A 27383-nucleotide genomic window follows, 5' to 3' on the forward strand; every position below is an offset into this window, starting at 1 on the left:
TCCTCTGAGAGGACGGATTTTATTCCAGGCCTACAGCTATCTCTCAAGCACTTCAAACATACATGGCGCATAGATGGTACTGAAATATGTTGGGAGAGAGGAAGGGAGAGGGTCAAGCTTAGGTGCTAGCAGATGTCTGACAAATATTATTAAGTTAATGAATGAATTTGTTTGCATGGAATAATTCACCATAAATCAATTAAAAATTAAAGAACACAGAGCAAAATTGGTGATTCTGATTTTATAAGAGTTGACTATAGCAGTAATAGGAAATGAATCCACACCTGTCACTTCTAATACCTGTACTCCATGGTAGTAAAACTATAATGGTGAAAAAAATTACCACAATTTAATGTATATTTAAAAAGAGAAGATAAAATTGTGTTAAATTTTATACAATAAAAAATTTTTTTGAGAGAATCATGGGGGAGGAGCAGAGGTACAGAGAGAATCCCAAGGAGGCTCCATGGCCAGTGTGGAGCCTGATGTGGTGCTTGATCCCATGACCCTGAGAATCACGATTTGAGTTGAAATCAAGAGTCAGATACTCAACCCACTGAGCCACCCAGGTGCCCCTACAATAAATAAATTTTAAAAACTAGAGGGAAATACATCAAAATGATAATAGATACATCTGGATGGTTTGATAATTTCTTTTTTTTTTTTTTAAGATTTTATTTATTTATTTGACAGAGATACAAGTGGGCAGAGAGGCAGGCAGAGACAGAGAGTGAAGCAGGCTCCCTGCCGAGCAGAGAGCCCGATGTGGGGCTCGATCCCAGGACCCTGGGATCATGACCTGAGCCGAAGGCAGCGGCTTTATCCCACTGAACCACCCAGGCGCCCTGATAATTTCTTTTTTACATCTTTCTATATTTTCCAAATGCTTTACAATGAGCATATTATTACTTTGATAATCAAATTATCACACTTTACTGGTGCTAAAGCTAGCCATGACCATGAACAAAGCATTATATTGATCAATTTTGCAAATTACTATATAATAATAACTCATTTTTAAAAATCTTCAAATGATAGTCATTAAAGCTTACCCAGAGTGAATTGTTGTACTGAGTCTTTGTTACTATCACTCTTTGCCTTTTTTTTTTTTTTTAAATTCTGGGAAGTAGTTTAAGCATGGTAGAAAAAACACCTCTGTACTTATTTCCCCCAGAAAATAAAGCTCTAGCCTTTGCCTAGTAGGAAGTATGGGAGAAGTGTCCCGAGGGTCCCTTCATGTGCACTTTTTAATTAGGATACTATCTTCTGTTAAAATGTTTTTTAAAGTTTTTTTCTCATAAATATGAACTATTTTAATAAAAAGATCCATTTTTATAGTTGCTAAAAGAAAAAGCAAACTGATCTAATTTCTCAAATTAGGCATTTTAAACTACTGCATCTTAAACAAATACCATTCATCTAGGTATTATAATCACAGGCAAAGTGACTACTATGCAGGGTAACTATGTAAATTATTATCTAAAATAAGATACTTGAGAGTGAATCAGGGGTACTACTAATAACTATGCCAGGGCAATATACATAACACTGAGACCAACTCAGGCAAACCAGTCACCCTATTCCGAGAAAAATAACTTGGATGCTGAGTTTGCAAACTTAAAAGTCGTTAGCAGTTACATGAAGTCCTCTCTTAGAACAAAGACATACTCTACCATGTTAGTGCCTAATATATAAGTCACTACAATGAAAGCATAAAGTGGAAAGGAACAGCAAACATAGAATAAGACAGTTTTTAAGATATTAATTCTTGCAAAGCCCCCCACCAAGCAAGCACACACATAAATAATGCCTTTGGAAATTTACATATAGTCTTTCGGCTCAAATAATGTAATAACTTGTATGTTTTAAATACATAAACTGGATAATACAGTTGGTAGATTTTTCTTCCTCTTATTCAGAATTACTTCAATTAAAGACATGGGGAAAGGGTGAAGAATGATTACAAAGAAAAGAAAATGGACTATATATACTCTTCTACTTAAAGTAGTTAAGACAGGAGAGAAGAATCACTAAATGTCTTTACCCATTCCAGAGTCTTTCTTGGTGCCATCTGATATTATGTCTACATGATCAGAGTCCACATCGTAACTAAAGAAATCATTCAAATAGGTCTTCGATCGCTGGCCACCAAATACATATAGGCAACGATTTTTCTGAAAAATAAGGAAAAAGGGCAAAGAAGGGAGAAAGTAATCACTTCCATGAAGAATTCAAAATCATCCTTCTAAAATTTCAACCTCTATAAAAGCAATTTTATGACAGATCCCATGCAATGGAGTACTATGCTGGTATAAAGAGGAATGACACTCTTACGTACTAAGAGGTGATCTCTAGGATACCTTATCAAAGTAAAAAAAGCAAGGTATAGAATAATGAATTCAGGGCACTGCCTTCACATAAGAAAGGAAAAAAAGGAATGTGTGTATGTTTGTTTCTTTCTGAAAGAAGCTTATTTAAAGACCTTTATGGGAAGGGACAGAGCAAGGAAGATAGATAGAAACCAGGATCTCTCCAAAAGTACACTAACTTTCGGTTTTGCCTTTGGAACTATGCATATTGCTTTTACTTAATTAATGCAAAAGGAAAAAAGCAATCCCTGAAATTCGAAAAACAACGAAATAAACCTATCTCTAATAAACATATCTATAAAGATATGACCACAAAGAGACATACTCACAAAATAGTATTTCTAGTAATTTAATTAATATTTTTTGACCACCCATCCCTAGCTATATCCTAAACAGAAAAATAGTACGAAAGCAACCTGAAACATTCAGTAATTTTTCTTAGTTCTGTGATTCTGTAAGTATTATAGAAAGACATAAGGAGTAAAATAATACTGTCATTAGGAAGTAGGATTTTAACCTTAAAAGATATATAAATACAAAATCAAAAGGATATTATATTTAAAAACTCAATAATTCTTAATTTGAATCCGATGTCAGTATGAACTAAATGATTTAATTTTTCTTACTAAAAAAGATACATGTATTTATATAATATACATACGTGTGTATATAGCTTTATGTAGAGTATACTGAGAAGGGGGCACATCTACTCGACAGAAAAATTTGGACATCAAAAAGAATAATGACGCACTGGATTAAAAACATCAAATATATATAAAAGTCTACAAGTTCATTATAATGCTTAAAAAATATATTGGTTAATTTTGGAGCTTCAACTCATTAATATGAAAAGTAATACAGAAAAAAACCAAACATTTGTATTACCTATCCTGCGTGGTATGCATATCAGGGTAGCCAAACAGTTAATGAGGATATGTTTTTAATAACAGAATCAGTTAATAAATACAGAATAAATAACATAATTAGAAAAATCACTGTTTTACAAACCCTACACAATGATTATCAATGACTGCAAAAGCCATTTGGTAAAATGTGGATAAGAACCTTTACTACTGATCAATCAGGCTGATAACACCCAAACCCATCAAATAATTTTCAAATCACCAAAAGTATGATAACTACACATTAAATGTCTCTTGATATTTTGCAATCAGATCATCTCTGATGAAGTATTCTTGCACTTCTCCTTTTGTATTTCCCACCCTTCCAAAAAAAGAGAGAAAATCTAAAATCAAGCCTCTGGATCTAACTACCAGCTTACAGGAAATATGGAGACTAAATGATCACAATGCCACAAGGATAAAATTAGCCAAATAAAGAATATGGGAAATTCGAGAGTACATATGATTCAGTCTCTTTAACAAATAAATAAATGGAATACGAGGGTGTAAAAAATAGGAGCAGGAAGTACTATCACACTTAAAAGAAATTTAAGAGACATAACAACCAAATATAATACACAGACCCGTTTTAGAGTCTGACTCGAATAAACCAACTATATTGTTGATGCTCTGGGTGAATATTACAGTGGTATCATTATTACGTTTATTAAAAAATCCTTAACTGTTAGTGATATACCATAGTATTTATAGGTGTAATGACACTCTGGGATTTGCCCAACAAAATAAAATTTCAGAATAAACTTGAAAACTCGAAAAACATTGAAGAAATGAAATTTAAGTGGAATAGATATATGGAAAGTGAACAGTGGTATATTGATAACTGCTGAAACAGATAAAGTACACAGGAATTTATTACATTCTTCTCTCTACTTTGATAGATGTTTAAAATAGTCCACAATATGTTTTTAAGGTTATGTTAACAGAAAGAAGCCCAACTTTTCACTATAACATCTGAAGAGGTTAAAAAAATGTCTCCAAGGGAGACAAACCATAAGTGACTCTTAATCTCACAAAACAAACTGAGGGTTGATGGGGGGAGGGGGGTTGGGAGAGGGGACGTGGGGTTATGGACATTGGGGAGGGTATGTGCTATGGTGAGTGCTGTGAAGTGTGTAAACCTGGCGATTCACAGACCTGTACCCCTGGGGATAAAAATATATTATATGTTTATAAAAAATTAAAAAAAATAAATTTTAATCATTAAAAAAAAAAGTCTCCATATTGGTTTTGCTGATATATTTAAATTCTAATTCTATAAATTCAATTCTTCATACTTAATGGAGAGTGGCAGAGAGGAAAGTAAAATAAAATAATTGATCTTCTAGTTGCTAAGAGAAACCAGTAAGTAGAAAGGTATGAGAAAGAGAAACAGCTACAGTACCTGCAGTAGATAAGCAGTAGTTAGTCATGAAAGTGTCTAGATTAGTATTCGAGTAATAACTATTTAGGAATTACTATGTTAATGAAAGAGTCTCATACTTAGCAACCAGTTCACTGCTGAGGAAGTTTTACTTTTGTCTATCATTGCTAACGCTAATCATTTATTTTTTGAAAAGTTTTGATCGCTCTCTGAAGATCTGAATTTTACTACTTCTTTTCCTATTGAGAATATACACGACAAAATAACAATACAATGTATAGAATATTCTTACTGAGTGGAATAGCATGCAGTGTCCTATCCGAGACTGGATGTCCTCAGGCCCAGCATTGCAGGAGTCCTCTCGAAGAAGTTTCCAAGTTTGACATTGACAGTTGAAAGCAAACAACCCACTGAACTGTGGTTCACTGGCTCTGCTGTCGTCTACGCTGCCATTACATGTCAAAATTCTACCACCAAAGGTGTAGATCATATGTTTTTCTGAGTCCATACACATCTATCAGAACAAGGCAACAAATTGAATAGTTACAGATTGTTCCTGTCATGTGGGCTAAAATGAAACCAATGTATGCAATTTTAGATTCTTGAGAAACTAAACTTTGTCTTAATAGCACTAAATACCGCCCCTGTTTATCATGTGCACTTACTACACTATGCTCACCACCTGGCAAAGATTCAGGATGCACTTCTAAGTACTTTTTTGGGTTTTCATTTTTCCCAGAAAAGCAAAATACACTGGGTTAAAGACCTTTATGTTTTCTTGAAACTTTATTTTTACCAAATCAATCAATAACATATGAGGTGCTGATTTATACCAAAGAGTGAATGCTAATCATACTCTATGGGTAAATAGAGTATGATTTACCTCCTCCTTCTCATCCTTCTTAGAAAAACTCCCTTCTTTCTATTCTAGGCAAGCATCCATCCTATTAATCTTGCTACCCTTTAATCAGAGGGCAGCTATGTCAGTAAGTGATATAACTAAATTTATCTTTCTGCATTTATTTCGCAAAGCTCTTCCAATTATGTTGTTATAATACAGTAAAACAAAGAAATGTTTGCAGCAGTCTCCAGACTGACTTCTCTAGTAATGAATCTGCCTTCTTTAACATACTACTATAAATTTAATTTTCTTCGAGGTATGTTATACAATTTATGTTCAAAAGCCAAACTTGATTCTTTCATTCTTTCCAGTCAGGGAGATCATGGCTTTTCATAAAAATATCTCTGATAAAAAAAGCCATCTGTCACAAGACAGTAAAAATCAAATTCCATTTCAAAGAATATGTAAGTCCTAGCTGGGAATTAGATGTTGAACACAAGTGGCATTGATATTTAAAGAATAAACTGCATATACAAAACATTTATTTTTTGGTTAAAGCACAAATACTAGCCATTATATGTTCAATTTTCTCCTCCCATCAAATTGTGCTATTTTTCTATTTTTGTACTGTTTTCAGGAAAAAGCTATTTTCATAATTGTAAATTTTGGCTTTTTAATTAATACTGAAAAGATTCTAGCATCTCCTAATTTCCCCCTAACCACTAAAAGATCCAGTCACTTCCCATTTCCCAGGTTTCTGACAACCTTCCATAAATTAAGATGAAAATGTATTATTCCTCAAGGTTAAAATTTGGTGAATATGGTTGAAAGTATTCCCACTCTTTAACCTTAAATGATCATATCATTAAAAGCGATCCATAAGTTGCTGAAGACAACTCAGTATGACCCCATTCATCTACTACATCACCGTCTGAGGTTTCATTGAACCTGCGTCACTCTACCCTGTCCTAAGGACCAAAGGCCCAGATGTCTCCAAACACCTCAGGATCATGCTGAAAATGGAGGGATCCACATTATGGGAGCCTATTTAAATATTTACAAATTTTCAGATTCATACTAATTTTGGCTAATATCCATTTCCAATGGTTCTACTTTAAAAGGAGTTTCTATTTCTGTCTGGGGATATTTAACTTTAATTTTGATGTGGCTATTCTCATTTGTTACTAGTGGTGAAGCATAAACATTTTTATCTTGGTAGCTTTTTCCATTATACCAGACCAAACCAACACAAAAAAAGAGTGAGAAACTATAGTACTTTCATGTATTCTTTCCCATATCTTAGAACAAACAGGACATAAAACAGATATAATTAATTTTATTCCTTTATCTGGGTTCTTCCCTGGATAAGATAAGCAGTTTCAATGAGGGTCAATTGTCAAATAAGAAGTGTTACTCACTCTAGGAAACTTTATGTTGTTCAGCAGTTTAGGATTTCCTTTTCATTTTTAATCTCTGAAAGAAATTTCTGAAAAGCTAGTAACTTATTAAAGTCTATATGATAATATTAACATCTTTTCTCTTGAAGACTTCAAGAGATCATTTAAGTCCTATCTTGAAGACCACTCACTCATCTACTCTATTGTGTTAGATATTTAGTTCCTAAAATTAAACAAATAGTGGATAGCCACTTATTTCTCACCCCAATGTTTTAAAATCCAAAAGTCTTTATTTTGCTCTGTCACATGAATGCAGATTGTTTAGGATTAGGCTGGGTTCAAAACAATTTTTCTCCTCACAAACTCTGAAGCTTTCTAACTAGTGTTGCTCAACACATCAACCTCCAAAAAAATGATTCATATTAATCTGGCCCTTGCTTACTTAAAGTAGCCAGATTCCTCTCTGCGGGTTTCAGGATTTTTTCTTAATCCATGGTTCTAAAATTTCATTAAGAAAGTATCTAGAAACAGCGCAGAGGATCATAGGTTAAGGGAGGGAAAACTGGAGGGGAAGTCATCAGAGAGGGAGAAAAACCACGAGAGACTCTTTACTATAGGAAACAAACTGAGGGTTGCTGGAGGGGAGGTGGGCTGGGGGATGGGGTAATTGGGCAACGGGCATTAAGTAGGGTATGTGATGTGTTGAGCACTGGGTGTTACAGGCAACTGATAAACTACTGAACACTACATCTGAAACTAATGATGTTCTCTAAGTTGGTTAACTGAATTTAAATAAAAAAGAAAAAAGAAAAAAAAGAAACTAACTAGGTAAGGATATTCTTTAACATTCATCCTAATCTGCCCATGGCGTTCCTTTAATTCTAAAAACTGTCTTCAGTTCTGGGACCCTTCTTCCTTTTTAACCTTAAGGCATGTTGTTCTCAGTTTTCGTCCATTCTCTTTTTCTAGAACTCCTATTAGATGGATATTTAGAACTTCAGGATCTTTTCTCTGTTCCTTAACTTTTCTCTCATAATTTCAGCTCACTAATTTAGTAATATTTAGAGATGAGAGCTTTTTAATCAATTGACTGAAACTTTTAGTTTGGCTATCAAATCTTTAACTTATAGTTTTTCCAGATATTTCTTTTTCATGAATGAAACAGCCTCCTGAATTGCTCTAAAAATACCACTTAAACGTAAAGGCTTCTTCAGCCTATATAACTAGCTGTTTTTCTTTGTTAATTCTTAATCTGTTGAGTTCACTACCCCTGTCTCATGGTATTCATTATTTTCAAATATTTGATTTTTTGCGGGCGGGGGGGGCGCTGTTGTTCTAATCCTCTGTCTCTGCGAATTCCTGTTCACCTGCCTCTTCATATACAGCAGCCTGCTTCAAGGGACTGGAAGGGAGAGATGAGATATGATGCTGTCAAGGGCTCCACAGCTGCTCTCCAGTGGCTCTTGGGAGCATTGCCCTATCCATCCAGCTCCAGTGTCCACACTCAACACCTGACCTGTGAACAATTACCTCAGTCAAGTGCTGCTCAGTCAAACTGGAGAATGCCCAGTTGTCCAGTCACCAAATGATCACCTGTTTGCCCCAGCTACATAAACGTTGAGACTCTGTTTTTAAAAAATTTTTAAAAGATTTTATTTATGACAGAGCGAGTGAGAGAGGGAACACAAGCAGGGTCAGCTGGAGAGGGAAGCAGCAGGCTCTCTGCTGAGTAGGGAGCCCGATACGGGGCTAGAACCCAGAACATGACCTGAGCCAAAGGCAGCCGCTTAACAACTGAGCCACCCTGGTACCCCTCTTTTTTTTTTTTTTTTTTTTTTTTTTAAATAAACTTTGACTCTAGTTGCTGCAATCTTAAGGACTCTGGTTTCTTCTGTTTGGATCTGAACCTATTTGCTGTCTACCTTACAGGAATTCTCCTTAAGGACACTCTTTCTTGTTTTCAACATTACTATTAATGTATTCTTTTGCATTTCATAGTCTATGGGGTAAGAAGAGAGAGAACGTCAATGAGCTGATGAGATCTCCAATTCTTTGACTGAAGTTTCTGCAGTCACTTCTTGGCTAGCTTGTATTCTATTTTCTAGTAATTTCCTCAAAAAATGTTTCTACTTGAAGGATAATTCAGGTAGATATAAATTCTTGGCTCACACTGTCTTGTCTTGAATACCTTCTAGATGTTGCTCTATTGTCTCTCTTAGCATTGAATGTAGCTGTAGAGGAATCTGAAACCAAACTCATTTTATTTCTCTTATAGGTGACTTGATAATTTTGCCTAGTTGCCCAAGAATGCATCTTTATCTTTGAAGTTCAGTATTAATTACTATTATATGTCCCCGCTTGGTCAATTTTCCCTTAATATAGCATGCCCCCCCTTTTTTAAATAGCATGCCCTTTTGATACATAAGTAGTCTTGAATTTTATTTATAAATATTTGTTCTGCTCCACTGTTTTGGTTTTCTTCTTTAATGTTTCCAATTATGTGTACGTTGGTTCTCTTCTGACTGTATTCGCTATAATTTTCTGGCTAATCCTTTCTACATCTTTATTTCTGTTCTCTTTATCTGCTCTTCTTATTTCCATGCTACATGACCCTTACCTACTCTTTATACTCCTTGTAGATTTCCCCTCATTTCTGAAAGTGGTGGTATGTTTTTCTTTAGTTCCATTCCTGGATTTTATCAGGTCCAGTTTCACCTATACCTGTTATTTGGCCATCTCATCTGCATTCTTGAATTTATGCTTTCAAGCTTCATTAAGCCATTTAATTCATGTTAGAATAATGGAATATAATTTCTCACCTGCTGCTGGATGAAGAAAAGGTTTGCTTTTCTTTTTCTTTTTACTGTTTTTCTTTAGAGTACCTCTCTAAAGATTTGGTGTTTATCACTTTCTAGTTTTTCGTATTTAAATGAGTTTAATCTCCCTGAACCAGATAATAGAAGGTTCCTATACAAGGGTGATGCTCTTGCTCAAGGATGTCTCCTGTTGCTACTCAATTAAATGGCTTCTTCAAAATATGGTATTTCTGTGAAGTCATGTCTTCTCTAACTATGAACTTCATCTGGTTTAGGGGGCTTCTATTTCATGCCTTGAGTTCTGCCCTGTTACACTGTGTGGGCTTCAAAACTAGCTCTGGGTATTTCAGTTGTTTCTGGGTAAACTTAAAAGGAATTGGGAATTGTGGGTTTCTCTGGTTTCTGGTTTTACTGAATATGTGACTTATGGGGGTGTTTTTCTTTAATCTTTTTGTTTGGTTCTCCTTGTCACAGAAAATCATACAAAGCAACATGGAAAACTTCAGAACTATCTTAATAAATCTAAAAGTCTTTAATTTTTTTAGGATGTTAAAATCTTAAATGGCAAAATAACTTCTAAACACATCTTCATGCCTCTAGCTTTCTCAACATTCTTCTCAAATTTGAATGGTAACTGTCAAGTCTTAATGTGTCATGAATGACCCTAAGTAATTTTTGGAGTAGCTTTATTTATATGAACTAGAATAGAAAATGGGGGCTTATAAAGATTATATTAATTGTTGATATCCTGGTTTCTTCACCCCCCCTGTTCTCCTATTACATTTAGTCAGATGAAAATCAAGCATCATGTAACAGAACCTAGCTTCCAAGGAACATTCTATTTTATCAAAGTCAAGACAAACAAAGGTCACAGACAAGGACAATAAATGTGCTATACTCAAGCTACCCCTAAGGTATTCTTTTTTCAATCTGTAAAAATATAGACATAAGCATCTTTTGTAAAAGAAATTTGTAACCAGGTGGAAGAAAATAAATGGTTTCCCTAACAGTGTTATCTGCTGATGTTCTTCTTTTTTTTTTTTTTTAAAAGATCAGAACCAGCCTAACATTTTTTTGAAGTTATTATTTTCCATATGAACAATGAGGATGTCAGCAGGGAAGTGGAAAGCTCAGTTACAGAGAGCCAGAAGGAGTTCTAATTCAATCTGAGGAATACTTTGAAGACCAATATTTTTGATTTTCCATCTACCACTCACTTCATAGGCATAAAACTCAATCCTCTTTTCCTTATCATTTTCCTATAACAACTACTTGTTAATATAAATATGTCAGTAGTATAGTTTAAAAGCAAAGAATTAACAAAAATCTCCAAAGAAACAATAAATTTTTAAAAAGACCAGTGTTTTATTTCCTAGGCCCAAGCTAGATTCTGTAATTATCTTAGTTATCACTTACCATTTCTCAAGTACTAGATAATGAAAGCTATGTTCATCAATACAGTGTTACAGATTTTTTTTTTAAAGTCTTTTTCTCGCGGCACCTGGGTGGCTCAGTGGGTTAAAGCCTCTGCCTTCGGCTCCGGTCATGATCCCGGGGTCCTGGGATCGAGCCCCGCATCGCATCGGACTCTCTGCTCAGCGGGGAGCCTGCTTCCTCCTCTCTCTGTCTCTGCCTGCCTGCCTACTTGTCTGTCAAATAAATAAATAAAACCTTTAAAAAAAAAAAAGTCTTTTTCTCCCCCATACTACAAAAAAAACTTCTGGATATGGGCTGAGCCAAGTAAAACTGCTTGCAGAATTCAGTGGTTACTGTTTTGTGTACTGACCTATACTAAACTGATGTGGACTAAACATTCAAAGACTCGTAACAATGATAATGACATCTATGGGGATGATGAGAAGTAGATGTGCATTATATTAAAATGGCATATAAATTGCTATGTGTAGTCTTCTTGTCTATAGCACCATTATGTGATTTCTCTTGGTGTTCAGTTCAAACTTAACTTCACCTAGTGTATGTCACATTCCTATCTGCTTTATATAATGAATTTATGATTATATACAAAAGTAAAAATATTTCACTCAAATTGGAAGCTCTAGATTTCAAATTCTCAAACTCATTATAGAGTAATTTTAAATTTCTCCCAGGAATGTAGAGTAAAAAGTTTTAAGAGTGTAAGTTGTTACTGTTGAGTTATGACCATTTATCATAAAATAGTTTTTCCTAATATGTACTCTCCACCTACTCTCTATAAATTTTTATAAATTAATGCTTGTTGTTCTAAGAGCTTGGTGTTTTACAATGCACCAAATATGAGAAAAAAAAAATTAAAGCTTGGGGCACCTGGGTGGCTCAGGGGTTAAAGCCTCTGCCTTCGGCTCAGGTCATGATCCCAGAGTCCTGGGATCGAGCCCCGCATCGGACTCTCTGCTCAGCAGGGAGCCTGCTTCTCTCTCTCTCTCTGCCTGCCTCTCTGCCTACTTGTGATCTCTGTCTAATAAATAAATAAATAAATCTTTAAAAAAAAAATTAAAGCTTACTTTATACCTACTGAAATAAGAGTTATTTTTACTGTCTATACTAGGTATTTGTAGGAAGTTACCAATAGACAATGCAGCATAACACGTAAAATAGACTCTAAGAACAAGAGTTACTGAGCACTAATTAATTCCACCATATATTTATCTGTGCACCAAACCTGATGATCAAACACCAATTTCGGCCCTCCATCAGCAGCAGTGTCCTCGCTGAGTAACATCCATGTGTTTGTGTCAATGTCATAACGATAGAAGTCACTTTTCAGAGATTTGCTGTTCCTCACGGAGGAATCCAAATAACGCCCCAATGTGTAGATTTGCCTTCGTTGAATGTCAATGCACATTTTATGACATGATCTGGCACTAGGACCATTCTGTGGAGAACAAAGAAAGAAGAAAAAATTTCAAAGAATAACAAGAAAATAAAATTAAATCCCTTTTTCGACTTTCATTAAAAGGTTTGCAATAGAAGTCCAACACAGGGTTTAAATCTTACCACAGAAATGCTTAAAATCTACCAGAAAAGAAGAGAGGAACTACTGTGTACCTTATGGCACTCTGTTTAGAACACTTACATGGCTTCTGTTATGTACCCACTGCATTGTAGTCATTCGTACACAGAGCTTGATTCTCTAGTACAAGTCAAGCTACAGACACAACTGGTCTTTTAAAAATATTTCTCATTAGAATTTCTCATCAGAATCTAGCACAAAACAGATACTCCAAAAATATATAGAACTGCTGCATTTCATAACTGGAAGGAACCTTAAAAAAATCTCTAGTTCAATTATCTCCTTTTAAAGATGAGGAAATATAACCCAAAGAGGGGAAGTATCCTCCTGAAAGCTAGTAAACTAGTGACAGCACCAGAATAAAAATACCAAATTTGATTTTTTCGTCTACCTTTTACTTACATAAAACTGACACTCCTGAGTAAATAAATAACACAATGAAGGAATAATATAAAGAACACTATATTATCAACAAAAATTAATTATTTGAGATCACTTACATCCCTGGACTGAATAAAAGGTTTTAAAAAAATACTGTAGTTAAGCATAAACTAAAAATAGAGTTCATGAGGGAAAAAAAGAACTTCAGTTGGGCAGGATCTGATTAGCTGAAATGCGGAAAAGAGAGTATTTGTTAAGTATCTCCTAAATTCTCATATTATTACACTGTATGCGTATGTATATTTCATTCAATCCACATAACAACTCCATACGGAAATATTACCATTTTAGAGTCTAAGTAATCTGTCCACAGTAACAAAACTAGGAAGTAAGACAGAAAATCTAAGCCCCAGGGTAACTAGAACCAAAAACTATGTTCTTTCCACTATTCCAGACTGTTTTTTTTTTTTTTTCCACAAGATAAGAGAAACAAAAGCAAAAATGGACTTAATCCAATGGGGGTTATGACGGAAATGAAGATTTCCTACTGCAGAAAGTTGAGTAAGGCAGAAAGAGAAACCTGGTCAATGACTGACAGAGGAGACTGGATGTAATCTTGCAGGCAATAAAGAGCTATCATGGGTTTCTAGAGCAGAACAGAACATTAAAAAGGCAGTATTATGAAAAGTGTACTCTAGCACTGTTATTTAGATTAAATGAATATATTAGGCAGGAAGAATAATTTCACATTAGTGTTATCAATCCAGATGTCAAACTGATTTGTATCTGTACTTTAGTATTCATACTAATTACAATTTTAAGACTTATTTTTCAAGATTTTTGTCAAGGAAACTTTCCAGCAGATAAGATAGAAATACTATTTTTTGAAAGAATGTCCTCCACAATTAATCTCAAAATCAAAGATAGGATAATATATAACAAATCTATGCCATATATCCTAAAATGTGAAATTTGAAACTTAACAGGGGAGGTAACAGAACTTCTTGCTTCAGCTGAATTTAGCAGAAGTGCTATTAAAATGATGATGAGCAAATTATACCCTAAGAAGAAAAAAGGAAATGAAGATAAGAAAAGAAACCAAGAGAATAGAAAACAGAGAAAAAAATCAAGATAATTAACAAAGCTGGTTTTCTGAAAAATTAATAGAAGTGTAAACCATTAGCAAGACTGATTTTTTTAAAAAGGAAGAGAAAACACAAATTGCTAAATATGAGAAATGAAAGCAGGAACATCACTTAGAGGCTCACTAGAAGTTAAAAAGAAAAAAAGGACTATTGTGAAAAACACAGGTAAAATCTGACAATGTGGAGTCCTTGAAAAATTATAAATTTACTAAAACTGACACAAGGCGAGAGAGAAAAATCTGAAGTCACTCTACTGAAGAATTAATAATTTAAAATTTTCTTCCCACAAAGAAAATTCCAGTCCTAGATAAATGGTAAATTTTATCAAGATACAAAAGGAAGAAGTAATATTCCTAACTTACTTTATGAGGACAATAGAACACTGAAGCCAATTAACAATAATACCACAAAAGAGGGAAAATAATTTACAAGCAATCAGCAACCAGTATACTTCATGAACAGACACAGAACTAATCTTTAACAAAATATTATTAAATAAAATGCAATATATATAAAAAGGGTATTTCTTAACGAAAGGGGGTTCCTTTGTATCTCAGGAATACAAAGTTAATTTTATTTTTGAAAACTGATCAAAGTAATTTACCACATTAAAAGAAAGGAAAAGAATACAATCTTATTTATACAGAAAAAGCAGGGGATAAAATTCAACACATATTCACGAGGAAACTCACAGTAAAGGAGGAATAGAAAGGAACGTCCTCAATCTAGTTAAGAATGTATAAAAATCCTAAATCTAAATTTTCATTTATGGTGAAATACCCAATGCTTTCTTGCTAGGATCTGTAACAAGGTAAGATGTGTATTTTCACTTTTTCTTATTAAAAAAATTAATTTATTTGATGAAGAGCATGCAAATGCACAAGCACAAATGGGGGGAGGGGCAGAGGGAGAGAGAGAGAGAATCTCAGGGGACTCCCCTCTGAGCACGGAGCCTAACTCAGGGCTCTATCTCACAACCCTGAGATCATGACCTGAGATGAAGTCAAGAGTCGGAAGCTTAACTGACTAAACCACCCAGGCACCCCCACCACTTCTAATTAACACTATACTAGAAGTCCAAGTCAGCACAATAAGGCATTAAAAAATTAAATAAAAGCTTATAACAGAAAAAAAGAGTGAAAGGAAGACATAAAATTTTCTCTATTCATGAAGACATGACTATTTATTGAAAACATCCTTAGAAATCAACAAAGAAATAACTAGAAGTAGTATGTAAATTTAGAAAAGTGCCATGACATGAAAGCAATATTAAAAACCCAATTTATAAAAAAAATAAAAATAAAAAACCCAATTTACTTCTCTATATTATTAATAAGTAAAGAGAAGATAATTTTTTTGGGTGGGGCAGAGGGCGAGAGAATCTTAAGCAGGCACCACGCCTAGCACAGAGCCTGATGCAGGACTTGATCTCACGACTCTGAGATTTTGACCTGAGCCCAAATCAAAAGTTTAATACTTAACTGAATGAGCCATTCAGGCACCCATTTTTTTTTTTAAGACTTTATCTATTTACTTGACAGACAGAGATCACAAGTAGGCAGAGAGGCAGGCAGAGAGAGAGAAGGGGATGCAGGCTACACACTGAGCAGAGAGCCCGATGCGGGCCTCGATCCCAGGACCCTGGAATCATGACCTGAGCTGAAGGTAGAGGCTTAACCCCCTGAGCCACCCTGGTGCCCCACAGGCACTCCATTTTTTAAGTCCCACTTAAAACAGCATGAAAAAACCCCAAAATATACTAGGACTAATTTAATAAAAATATCTAAAACCTTCTATCTAAAAACTCCAAGACTACTGATAAGGAATGAAGACTGAAATAAATGGAGATTTAACCATGTTCATGGATTAGAAGACAGTATTATTAAGACATCAACTCTCTCCAAATTGATTTATAGATTTAAGACATTCCCAATCATAATCCCAACAGTTTTATAAATTGACAGTATGATTCTAAAATTTATAATTTTTAAAAAGAAATCACAATTAGTAGAAGAAAGAATGCATTTTTGAGAAGAAGAATAAAGAGGTCTCACATTACCCGACCTCAAGGAATGTCACAGTGATATATGAACAGACCAAAAGATAATGGAGCAGGATAGGGTATTCCAAAAGAGGCATAACTTATATGATCAGTTGGTTTTTGACAAAGATGCCAAAACAATTCAACAGGGAACAAGATAGGGAGCAAAAAACTCTCATACATTTCTAGTAGGAATATAAAATGGTACAATCACTCTGGGAAAAGCTATAGTAGTTTTATCAATGGATGATAAAGGGTGAGAGTTTGATGAGTAATAGTATACCCCAAAACGTCCTCCCACATACTATATATCAATTATAGAGGGAAAAATTTGGAAGGCACTCTCCTTAACCATGCGATCAAAGGTAACACAGACAAACTGATATAATGTGCCTCCTAATAGGATATTTTAAGGAGGACCCAATGTCATTCACATGGCATTTGTGCTAAAAATGCTCAACCTAAATCCAAACCTAGGGAAACAAGAAATAAATCCAACTGAGTGGTAGTCTACAAAATAACTACTCTGTGTTCTTCAAAAATGTCAAGATCAAGAAGGATAAGGAAAGAGTGAGAACAATTCCAGACTAAAGGGGACTAAAGACACATGACATTGAAATGCAATGCATGATCATGAACTGAGTCCTGGTCAGGGATGGAGGTTGGGGGTGACAGTGGGACACCTATAAAGGACATTACTGAGGTATTACATGGGTAAGTGTCTATAGCCGAAAAGGGTCTGTGGATTAAATTAAAGTAGCAGTTCTCAGGGGGAGTCTGGGATCTCCAAGACACTTTGGAGAGTCCACAGTCAGGTTTTTAAAAAAAATACCACTAAAAATTTGTCTTTCCATTCTTATTCTCTTATGAGTGTACACGAAATTTTCCAGAGGTAACATGACTTTTGATATAATAACAGATTGGATACAGAGCAAATATAAATCCAGCTGCCTTCTATTAAGCCAAACATTAAAGAGATTTAGAAAACTTTATATAAAACAGTGCTACTTGATGTATGGTGGTTATTTCAAGGAAATGCACCTATGTGACTGAGTTACATGCTGACCTAGCTGCTTTTTCCATGGAACATGATATTTATGTGAAAGAAAACTAACAATCCAAGTGTAGTTATTCAGACATAATGGTTATGACAGACATTTTCTGAAAAATGAATGAAGTTAGTATGTCATTTTGAAGGAAAACAACTGACAAAAATTGTTGCCAATGATAAAAGCAAATTTTAAAATTTAAAATTTGTTTTTAAGCAAAAATTAGAATTTTTAAAACTGCAACCTGCTATTGTGATTTTGACACCTTCCCAACTCTTAGAAGACTCTTCTAATGAAACTGATAGTAATATTAACAAATACAGGGTTTTTGATAGTGTATATAAAATGTCAACAACTGGAAGATATGCAGAACTCAGGAAACCAGTAGTTTTCAAGTGACCAACACATGGGTTAAAAAAAAAAAAAAAAACCATTCATGGGTAAAAGACCCATTCAAAAACCAAGATCAACAATGGATTTGAATGTAATATAAAACATTAGCTGATATGGTTTCAGAGTCTATAATGCAATCACCTTGAAGAAAGAACCACTTGTCAATTTGGGATATGAGATCAAAATAGACCATGTGCAAATATCTGAAAAGGGTATTAAATACTCTCCTTTCCAAAAAAAGTAACCATGTGAGGTCCAATTTTCTTCATATATTTCACAGAAAACAATGTGTTACAAGAGATTAAACACAGAAGCAGAGAGGAGAATCTAGCTGTCCTCTACAAAACCTGACATTAAAGAAATTTATAAAAATGCAAACTAAAGAAAAATATATTTGTTTAAAACATTTATAAAAACTTACTTGCATATATATATATATATATATATATATATATATATACACATTTAAAGTAATTATTCTCTTTAAGAGCTGAGTCATTCTATTATCTATCAATCTCCTAAATGTGTTTTTAGATACATATTTAAATAAATTAAAGTGAATTAAACTAATACTGCTTCTTAATTGTATATCATGGTTTTGAGACACAGGCCCTGGGGTATCATCAAACAGTAACTTGTACTCACTAGTATAGAAAATAAAACGAGATATATGAAATATTAACTGTTCAATTTTGGAAGGAATGAATATTTATGCTAGAGCCATACACTATTACCATATATTTCATAGAAAGATCAACAAAAGGTTTTTAGGCATCTATAGGAAGAAAGCAGTAATTAACCATAATGAATCTGAACTCCAGTACTGAGTCACCACTGACTTCAAAATAACAGAAACAAGGTCTTCTCATCAAAATAATTTCTACGTTTTTCCAGTACTACTTTAAAATAATTATTTATTTTTTAAAAAGATTTTATTTATTTATTTGACAGAGAGAGATCACAAGTAGGCAGAGAGGCAGGCAGAGAGAGGGAGGGAAGCAGGCTCCCTGCTGAGCAGAGAGCCCGATGCGGAGTTCGATACCAGGACCCTGAGATCATGACCTGAGCTGAAGGTAGGGGCTTAACCCACTGAGCCACCCAGGCATCCCAACTTTAAAATAATTATTAATTGCATTCCAAACATTACTTAAATGTAACATATGTAAGTGATATAAAAATAAACCCACGCCATGTTTCATAAGTAGAACATTAATATGACCTTAGAGTTCCCCTGTAAACTACCCTTCTCTCTTGCCAAAATAGCTACTCTCCTGACTTTGTATTTATCTTCCCATGCTTTTCTCCAGCATTAACTTTTCATTTAATTTAGCTCACCTATTTGCTCACTAACAAATAAACATAATTCATGCTCAGAGTCTAAGTCAGGGAACAGAAATGTGAACTAATCATTTTAGTTACCCATTGAAGGGTAAGTGGTGTGAAGGCACACCAAGGGAAGCTTCTGATTCTATGCGGAAAAGTCAAGAAAGGTTTCCCCAAGAAAGTCTGAACTGAGTTTTAAGAATAAGTATTTCTAAGAGCTGGGTGCATGGGAGGAGGAGCCCTCTATTAATTTCAAACAGAAAAATACATTATTGCCAAGGGACCATCAGGTGAGAAAGCTGAATTCCAGCAACTAAAGGTATGGCCGGCACATAAACTCAGGAGATGAGGCAAGACAGGTAAACGGGGACCAAATTATGATGAGAGATTTGAAATTTATAATCTAAGCCAAAGGAATTAAGGTTGATAAACTGCCTTATCATTATGATTATTGCTGCTACTTATTCATACTTTCCTGTATCTATGCCCTTTGATATTGCCCCTCACCATATAGTGACTCTAGCCTTGCCCATATGACTTCCTTTGGCCTATGAGACAATACCAAATTTAGTGGAGTGCTCATGTCTACCTCTTCTCCTTGCAGCGCTGGACCCTGACATGAGAACAAGCCCCAGCTCGCCAAAAGGAAGGTGAGCAACTATGTAGAACAGAGCCAAGTAATCCCCGCTTGAAGCTATCCCAGGCTAGCTGACAGCCAGCTGACTCTGGGACACATGAATGAGTCTAGCCAAAACCAAAAGAATGGCGCACCAATCTGTAGACTCCTCAACAAAATAAACACCGCCTGCTATATGCTACTGAGGTTTGGTGGGTGCTTGGAATAGATGGAATGTAAGAGTCAGTGAAACAGGGACCGAAGCTAAACATAGGGTTTAAGCAAGTGTCCCATGGCCAGATATGTTTTTTAATGAACAGAAAATAGAGAGCAGATTAACAGTGGAGGCAAAAGTTTAAGAAAGAAACCACAGTGTTGGAATTGGTGCCAAAAGGAGTAGAGCAGAAAAGAATCTGAAATGCAATATTGGATGCTAGAACTGTTGGAACTTATGCGATAATTAGACATACTCAATGAAGGAGGAGGATTTCAGGTTAAATTCTAGACTTACTGCAAGAATAATTAAAGATGCAATCAACTTAGATTTATAATAGTTTAAAAGAAATTACGTTAGGAATTTTTTTAGATCTCTATTTTTGTTGAAGATACCAATAATCACTTCAGAAAATAGTACTTTAATACTGAAAGACAAAGGGCATTTTTACATATTTCACAGGGATAACAAATAGAATTTAAGATATCTTTGAAAAGATAAAAACTACCCAAATTAATCACTGGAACATGCTGACTAAGCAGAATCCAATTTCCTACAATTAAAGACAGCACTGATCTTTCTGAAATGGTCATTCTACATTAAAAGCAGTGGGTTTTCAATTAGGTCTTTTCCCTTACTTTTCATTTTCAGCTCCCCATCATTTTATTAAATTTATTTTTCATCTTGTAATCTGAAACAGCTTAGATGGAAGGTACAATAAAAAATTCTATAAAAGATTTAGAAAAAATAAATGTATTAACATTTGCTTTATAGTAGTGTATAATTAGGCACTTAAATAATCCAAAGCCATAAATCCAAGCCACCTTATTCACTAAGGAAATGCTTTATGTATATATGTATTGACAGACACACATGTGAATACAATTTTAGTCAAAAATAAAATATGTATCATTTGTGAAAACTGATATATAGTCAAATAGTGAGGAACCAAAATAGTGAAAAGGTAAGACCATTAAAAGCACATTTTTTTCCAGAGGAAATCAAAATAAGATGAATGCTCGGAATAAAAGTAGAGGTGACAGGAACATGAGAAAAAAAGATCATTACACAGTTGCATTTCCAGACTAAAGTAGCTAAAAACTACCATTATATTTGTTACCCATTTCTATTTTCTCTATGAAATAGATTTGTTCATGTACCAGTAGTTGAAGAACCAGTTATAGAAGCGAGAAATTCAAGAATACTTAAACCAAACTTGTTTACCACAAATTCTTCTGCCTCTACTATGGATACAGAAAAGAATACAAATCATCCAGAAAAAGAAGGGTACACCCATACCCCTATCGTCATACAGATGGATGAAAAGTCTGAGAACTTGCCTCTTTCTCAGTGTCTCTAGAGATACATGTCCACTGGTTCTCCTTCACACTGTACGCCCAGAAGTCAGCAAGATCTTGTGTTCCATCCCAGCCACCAAACAAATAAACGGTCTCTATGAAAATTAGAAAAATATGTATAAAAAAACCCTTAAGGATAAAATTTAAATATAGGCACCCAGACGTAGCCATTGTTTTTAAGATCACTTAAGGTACATCTAAATAAGGTTAAAAATGAAATTTGTAAATGGGTAACATTTCAAAATATATACTAGGCTAGTATCTCCTATACACGGGTATATGGAAAGGCTGCTGCAGGACTACTATTTTGAGAGATTTATAAAAATACGAGTAACTAAGAGACATTCCCCGAGATTCTTTCATAGGTCTTGAGTGGGTAAGAAGAGTCTGCATTTTTTCAAGTGTCCAGAGTGAACTGCATGTGCTGCCTGTTTAGGAGTTTCTGTGCTGGGCCACAAAAAATTTACATTTAGCAGCTTCTTAGCAATGCAGCTTCAGATGGTTAAGAAAGGAAGAAAGAAAGAGAGAGAGAGAGAGAGAAAGAAAAATTCCAATGGACTATATGGTCTAAAATAGAACATAAAGACATCTAGCTATTTCTGAAAAAAACTTCACATTAAAACTGTTTTCCTCTATTGCATCATCAAAAAACAATGGTTAACACTAGCTTTGAGTTAAAGCTAGACACCTGAAGAATAAGGTGATGTACAGCCTTGGCATTCCCATGGAAAACTGGGGAAATCTTTTCCAAATACACTATGGTGGGCTTAACCCCTCAGAAGTCAACATTTAAGTCATCCTAGGTATCTTGAAAATTTGGTTTCTTCTAACTCTGAAATGTCTATTATATCCATGGACTGCTTCACTGCAATTTCTTGCCCCATGAATAGTGACAAGCTTTATATGTAACGCAGTTATCATCCACCTCCTTCTTTATAATAGTGCCTTTCTTTTCTTCAAATATTTCCCCCCACTGAAATGTCTTATCTCTACTAGTTACACAAGCCCACCAATTATTTTTTTTTAAAGTTACAACATTCCCCCCTTTTTTTTTTTAAGATTTTATTTATTTGAGAAAGAGAGAGAGCACAAGCAGGGGGGAGGAGCAGGAGGAGAGGGAGAAGCAGACTTCCTGCTGAGCAGGGAGCCCACTGTGGGGTTCCATCCCAAGACCCTAAGATCATGACCTGAGCCAAGGTCAGATGCTTAACCAACTGAGCCACCCAGGTGCCCCTCTTTCTTTCCGTTTTTAAAAGTAAACTCTATACCCAACATGGGGTTTGAAGTCATGACGGCAAGATCAAGAATCATATGCTCTACCAATTGAGTCAGCCATGTGTCCCTCTTTAAAAAAAGGTTAAGTAGACATTCAGGAACATTGTAAAGCTATCTACACCCTAATCAGCATGACCTAGGCCTATTTATGTGGAGACTGTCATCTAAGTTAGGTCCCACCATGAACAGCAACAATTTAAAGTGCACTTAGAAATACTGTAACATCTGGGGCGCCTGGGTGGCTCAGCAGGTTAAGCCGCTGCCTTCGGCTCAGGTCATGATCTCAGGGTTCTGGGATCGAGTCCCGCATGGGGCTCTCTGCTCAGCAGGGAGCCTGCTTCCCTCTCTCTCTCTCTGCCTGCCTCTGTCTATCGTGATCTCTCTCTGTCAAATAAATAAATAAAATCTTTAAAAAAAAAAAAAAGAAATACTGTAACATCATTAAGAAAATTCTTGCCATTCATAGAGCTTTTTGTCATATTTTCATATAATTTCAAACTCTAAGTGAATTTTCGAAGTGAAATGTGCTATCCTTTTTTTTTTTTTTTTTAAAGATTTTATTTATTTATTTGACACAGAGAGACAGAGAGACAGTGAGAGAGGGAGGAACACAAGCAAGGGGAATGGGAGAGGGAGAAGCAGGCTTCCCGCTGAGCAGGGAGTCTGATGAGGGGCTTGGTCCCAGGACCTAAGGATCATGACCTGAGCCAAAGGCAGACGCTTAGCAACTGAACCACCCAGGCCCAAGAAATGTGCAATTCTATGCCCAGAAGCTATGGAAATCAAAACAATGCCTCTGGGTAAGAACATACCATTGGAAAAGGATTGAGTTCTAGTGCTAACTGGGTAATTAAATCAAATACAGGCCACATAAGCCCCCCGGGTCTTAGTTTTTTCCGCTTACAAAACTCAGTGTTGTGATGGTGTTCTTCAGATGTAAGTTACATTAAGACATTCTGAAGGCTATCAGACAGCATTTCTATCTCTAAAACATGCACAAAAATAAAAAAATACTCTATAGTTACTAAGTGCCACAGACGCAACAAAAACAGAATTATTGTATCCAATTCTATGACTAACTCAGTACCTAGAACTTTCTGGCTCTGTGCATAGGTAAAATAATGGCAATTATTTGAAACTGTTAAAAAACTATCATATCTCAGAACTATAAAATAATCCATTACCATTAGTTAAGTAACATTCTGTTTCCCAAATGGCATGCAGTAGTACCAGATAATTCAAGTTTTACAGGAAAAAAAAAAAAACTGAAGAATTTTCATCTGGCTTAAAAATTATTTGCCAAGGCCTCACTGTAATGGCAATTAACCCTGTTAAATTCTGAAACCAGGAGAGGGAGGGTATATAGCTAAAATAGCAATAGCAATTGACCTTTTGTTTTATAGTGTTTCTGGGTACCCTCTGGATAAGGTTACCCTGGTTCATTAACTTTAATAACCCTTCCTCTTGGGCTCTGGGTTCTCAATGTTCTTTCTGAAAAGCAGGTCTCTTTGTACGCATAAATTCTCACAGCAAAGAAAACCCACATTTCCACAACAGCCTCATTGATAGCTGAGCAAAATAAAATCTGGCAGAGAGCAAGCATCCCAATGGAATTAATCCAAGATGTCATTCTTGTCTTTGAATGCTTTGTAGTCGCAGTTGAAGTTTAATAGTAAAATTGAAAGAATCGGATGGAAACAGGACCTTTTGACATACCTGAATAAAATGCATGACAAAATTTTAATTAAATCATCTAATCATTTAAGTTAAGTCATTCAGAGATGAAATGTTATCTAGAAATAAACATGAGCAAAAGTATAATTTAATGCATAAAGGATATCAAAAACTTTTAAAGATTACAGAAATAACTGGAGAGAACTGTAGTAAGAAAAAAGTAAGGAAAAGAGAAAAAAGAAAACACTATTTGCAACAGGGTCCATTCTCATGCTTATCAGTTACGTAACAATTCACGTACATCCCTGGGCAGTACAGTCCTCTTCAAGCAGCAGCCCTTTCTCTGTATTTTTTTCTTAAAGGCACATAGGCTGTTGTGGCTCCCCATTTCCCCTGGCACTCAGAGCAATATTCAGTCAATGTTTTCCCAGGGCTAGTCTGAACTGAAAAGGTATTATACAGAAAAGAAAGCACAGTTCCTATCCTCAAGGAGCTTACAATCTAATCAAGAATATAACACAAGTACATAAATCACCATAAGGCAGGGCAGATTAAATGCCATAAGAAAGGTAAAAAGCACCATCTGAGTTCAAAAGAGGGAAGAGAGTATACCTACGGGGATTCAAGAAAGGAGGTATTTGACCTATGTATGCATCAGAAGGTGGCTCTGGGGGCACCTGGGGGGGTTCAGTTGGTTAAGTGTCAGACTCTTGATTTTGGCTCAGGTCATGATTTCAGGGTCAGGAGATGGAGTCTCCAGAAGGGCTCCATGCTCAGTGCGAAGTCTGCTTGAGATTCTCTCCCTTTGCCCCTCCCCCCACTCACATGTACGTTCTTTCTCTCTAAATGAATAAATCAATCTTTAAAAAAGAGAGAGAGAGGGAGAGAGAGAGAGAGAATGTGGTTCTGTTGCCAGAACGGGAGACAGAGAGAACGTTTCAAGCATGGTAAAAAGTATAACAAAGGCACAGAGACAGAAAAACACACGAGAAATGTTTTATTTATAATTTTTAAAAAAGATTTTATTTGAGAGAGACTGAGCATGAGTGAGAAAGGAGAACAGGAGCAGAGGGGTAGAGGGAGAGGGAGAAGCGAGCTTCTTGCTGAGCAAGGAGCTGACACGGGGCTCGATGCCAGTACTCTGGAATCATGATCGAGCTGAAGGCAGACGCTTCACCCAGGCGCACCACATGAAAAATGCTGTAAAACACATGGTCTCTAAAGTCAGGAAGATCTTGACAGAACTGTAGTTCTACCACCATAGCTGCATAACCACCACTGCTTTCCTTAACCCCTGGTTTCCTCATGTCCAAAATGGCACACCACAGCACCTAGCTCATAAAGCTACTCTGAGAATTAAATTACATAATGCATGCAAAGTGGTTAAAACTCTGTGATGAGTAAATGCACTGTTCAATTTAAAAGAACACAGAAAGTACCAGGTAGTAATGAGGTTAAAAAGACAGGTAGTGGCCAGACTGTGGAAGGGGTTAAATGACAATATAAAGGCTTTGAAATCAACTCTCCAGACATGGAGTAGTTTCAGAAGATCCCAAGCAGAGAGCTGTAACAAGGCCCGCTCTGAACCTGCAGCATCATAGGACTTGCCTGAGAAGGAGAAGCCAGCAAAATAGAGGGACTGGAAATGAAGTGACCGGTTAATAGCCTATGTTCAAAATGTCAAACCAATTTCATTCTGAGACTAAATGAATCAATCAACCAGTCTGTCAATCTGTCATTTCTGAGGCCACAAAAACTAAAATTCAACCACATTCTTTAGCACAAGTCTTTTGGGTACCAGCAATACTAACATACACATCTCATATATACTAAGAATAAGGTAGAAATATTAACACATCAGTGTCTTTACACCATTCAGCACAAAAAAGCAGGCTTTTTATTTTGAGTCCAACTGTAAGATCTATCCTTCTACTCTGACTCTTATGGATAAATCAGACTGTGCTGACTGAATAATCCTCCACAAGATGGCACACTATTTTCATAATTAAATCCATGTTTCCACCTCCAAACAGTATAGAATACAAATACTATACACTCATACAGCATGGATCCAATGTTAAACAAAATTTATGTGTCAAAAAGAAGAGGTAGGAGAAGAGTTAAAAGGATAGTGAAGGAGGTTAACTTAATTCTTAGTTTAATACAGACACCTAGAGAAAAACAAATGAAATGGAAAAAAAGTTTTAAGAAACACAAATTTATATTCAAGATAAAAATGAAACCGTCAGGACATTTATTCAAGAGTTTAGTCCTTCTGAAAATACATTTGGTAAGACCTTAAACTGACATGAGAATTTTGAAGAGAGGAATGAACTAGAAGGAGAAAGCTATTTTACATGTTCTTTAGCCTTACCTTCTTCAGCCATTCCCTGAACTCTTATGACCTAGCAGGTTATCACCTAGATTTATCTGTTTCCCTTTTTAAACAGAACTGTAGGGCGCCTGGGTGGCTCAGGTCATGATCTCAGGGTCCTGGGATCGAGTCTCACATCGGGCTCTCTGCACAGCGGGGAGCCTGCTTTCCTCTCTCTCTTCGCCTGCCCCTCTGCCTACTTGTGATCTCTGTCTGTCGAATAAATAAAGAAAAATCTTAAAAAAAAAAAAAATAAAGAGAACTATATTTTTACATAAAGCTATGATTATAAATCTAGAGAATGATCCTTTAGTTGAATTCAATATATATCATATATCATGTATGTCTTTTTTTTCAATATACTTTGTATTTTTTTTTAAAGATTTTATTTATTTATTTCACAGACAGATCACAAACAAGCAGAGAAGCACGTAGAGAGAGAGCCCAATGTGGGGTTTGATCCCAGGACCCTGAGATCATGACCTGAGCCAAAGGCAGAGGCTTAACCCACTGAGCCACCCAGGTGCCCCTATTCTTTGTATTCTTAATTAAGGCTGTATTTCTAGAATTCCTTTCTGATAACTATATGAAAGAAAAAAGATTCAATAACTGGTAGCTAAAGAAACAGCCAAATGGATATGTTTGTAATTAACAACTAAAATCCATATTCACCTATTTCCTTCAAAAGTTTCTTTAAGGAATTTAAGGAAAACCTATATATGGCACTGTGGGGGGAAAAAAAAGGAAGGAAGGAAGGAAGAAAGAAGCAAGAAAGCAAGCACTTTCATATAATGAGTACAGAACAGTCAAAGGTTCAGATTTTC

The 27383-nt window shown here is 35.4% G+C and overlaps 1 protein-coding gene across 2 annotated transcripts in view; it reads right to left on the minus strand.

Annotated features, from left to right (window-relative positions):
* The window catches only part of LOC111151948 (muskelin 1), a 172662-nt gene that overhangs the window by 49825 nt on the left and 95454 nt on the right, over positions 1–27383 (minus strand). For both annotated transcript variants that reach the window (XM_022510190.1, XM_022510191.1), the window contains exons 9-12: positions 21219–21331; positions 12366–12578; positions 4945–5166; positions 2045–2174 (exon numbers count right to left, since the gene is read on the minus strand). In XM_022510190.1, the coding sequence (XP_022365898.1) occupies positions 2045–2174; positions 4945–5166; positions 12366–12578; positions 21219–21331 (678 nt within the window). The remainder of the gene's footprint in view (positions 1–2044; positions 2175–4944; positions 5167–12365; positions 12579–21218; positions 21332–27383) is intronic.

Source organism: Enhydra lutris, unplaced genomic scaffold (genome assembly GCF_002288905.1).
Source record: "Enhydra lutris kenyoni isolate GAN:26980312 unplaced genomic scaffold, ASM228890v2 scaffoldscaffold27, whole genome shotgun sequence".
NCBI lineage: Eukaryota > Metazoa > Chordata > Mammalia > Carnivora > Mustelidae > Enhydra > Enhydra lutris.